Raw genomic sequence first — 393 nt, forward strand, 5'->3', positions numbered from 1 at the left:
TGCCACATTCTTCAACCTTACTCTAAAGATTCCTTAATCCTAAAGAAAAAAAAAACACCCCAAATCTTAGAAAATCAATCTCCTACTACCCCACCCCCCTACACACACAGGGAAGGACCTACTCTCCCTCTTGCCCGCCCACCCCACGCCCCCTCTTTTAAGCCGTAGAAGCTGGCTCGGTCTCAGGCCCGCCATTGAGCAGCGCGGCCTCCTGAAGATCCTGCACCGAATCCATGGGCATGTCCTGTCGCTCTTCTCCGGGCAGGGCCTCCTTCTGGTGCATTGCCCGATAACGGTTCACGACGCGGCTCCACTTGATCACGTTCTCGATCCTTCGAACTCCTTGCGGTCCTTCCATGTTGCTCATTGGGACCAGGTTCTCTGTGGGGACAG

At 54.7% G+C, this 393-nt stretch overlaps 1 protein-coding gene across 1 annotated transcript in view; it reads right to left on the bottom strand.

Annotated features, from left to right (window-relative positions):
• Window positions 1-6: 6 nt before the first annotated feature.
• LOC119588969 (serine/threonine-protein phosphatase 6 regulatory ankyrin repeat subunit B-like) overlaps window positions 7-393 on the bottom strand; it is a gene marked incomplete in the record, with an annotated part of 103883 nt that continues 103496 nt past the window's right edge. The window contains 1 exon segment of the mRNA XM_037937576.1: window positions 7-381. Within this exon segment, the coding sequence (XP_037793504.1) occupies window positions 158-381 (224 nt within the window).

Source organism: Penaeus monodon, chromosome 24 (assembly GCF_015228065.2).
Source record: "Penaeus monodon isolate SGIC_2016 chromosome 24, NSTDA_Pmon_1, whole genome shotgun sequence".
Taxonomy (NCBI): domain Eukaryota; kingdom Metazoa; phylum Arthropoda; class Malacostraca; order Decapoda; family Penaeidae; genus Penaeus; species Penaeus monodon.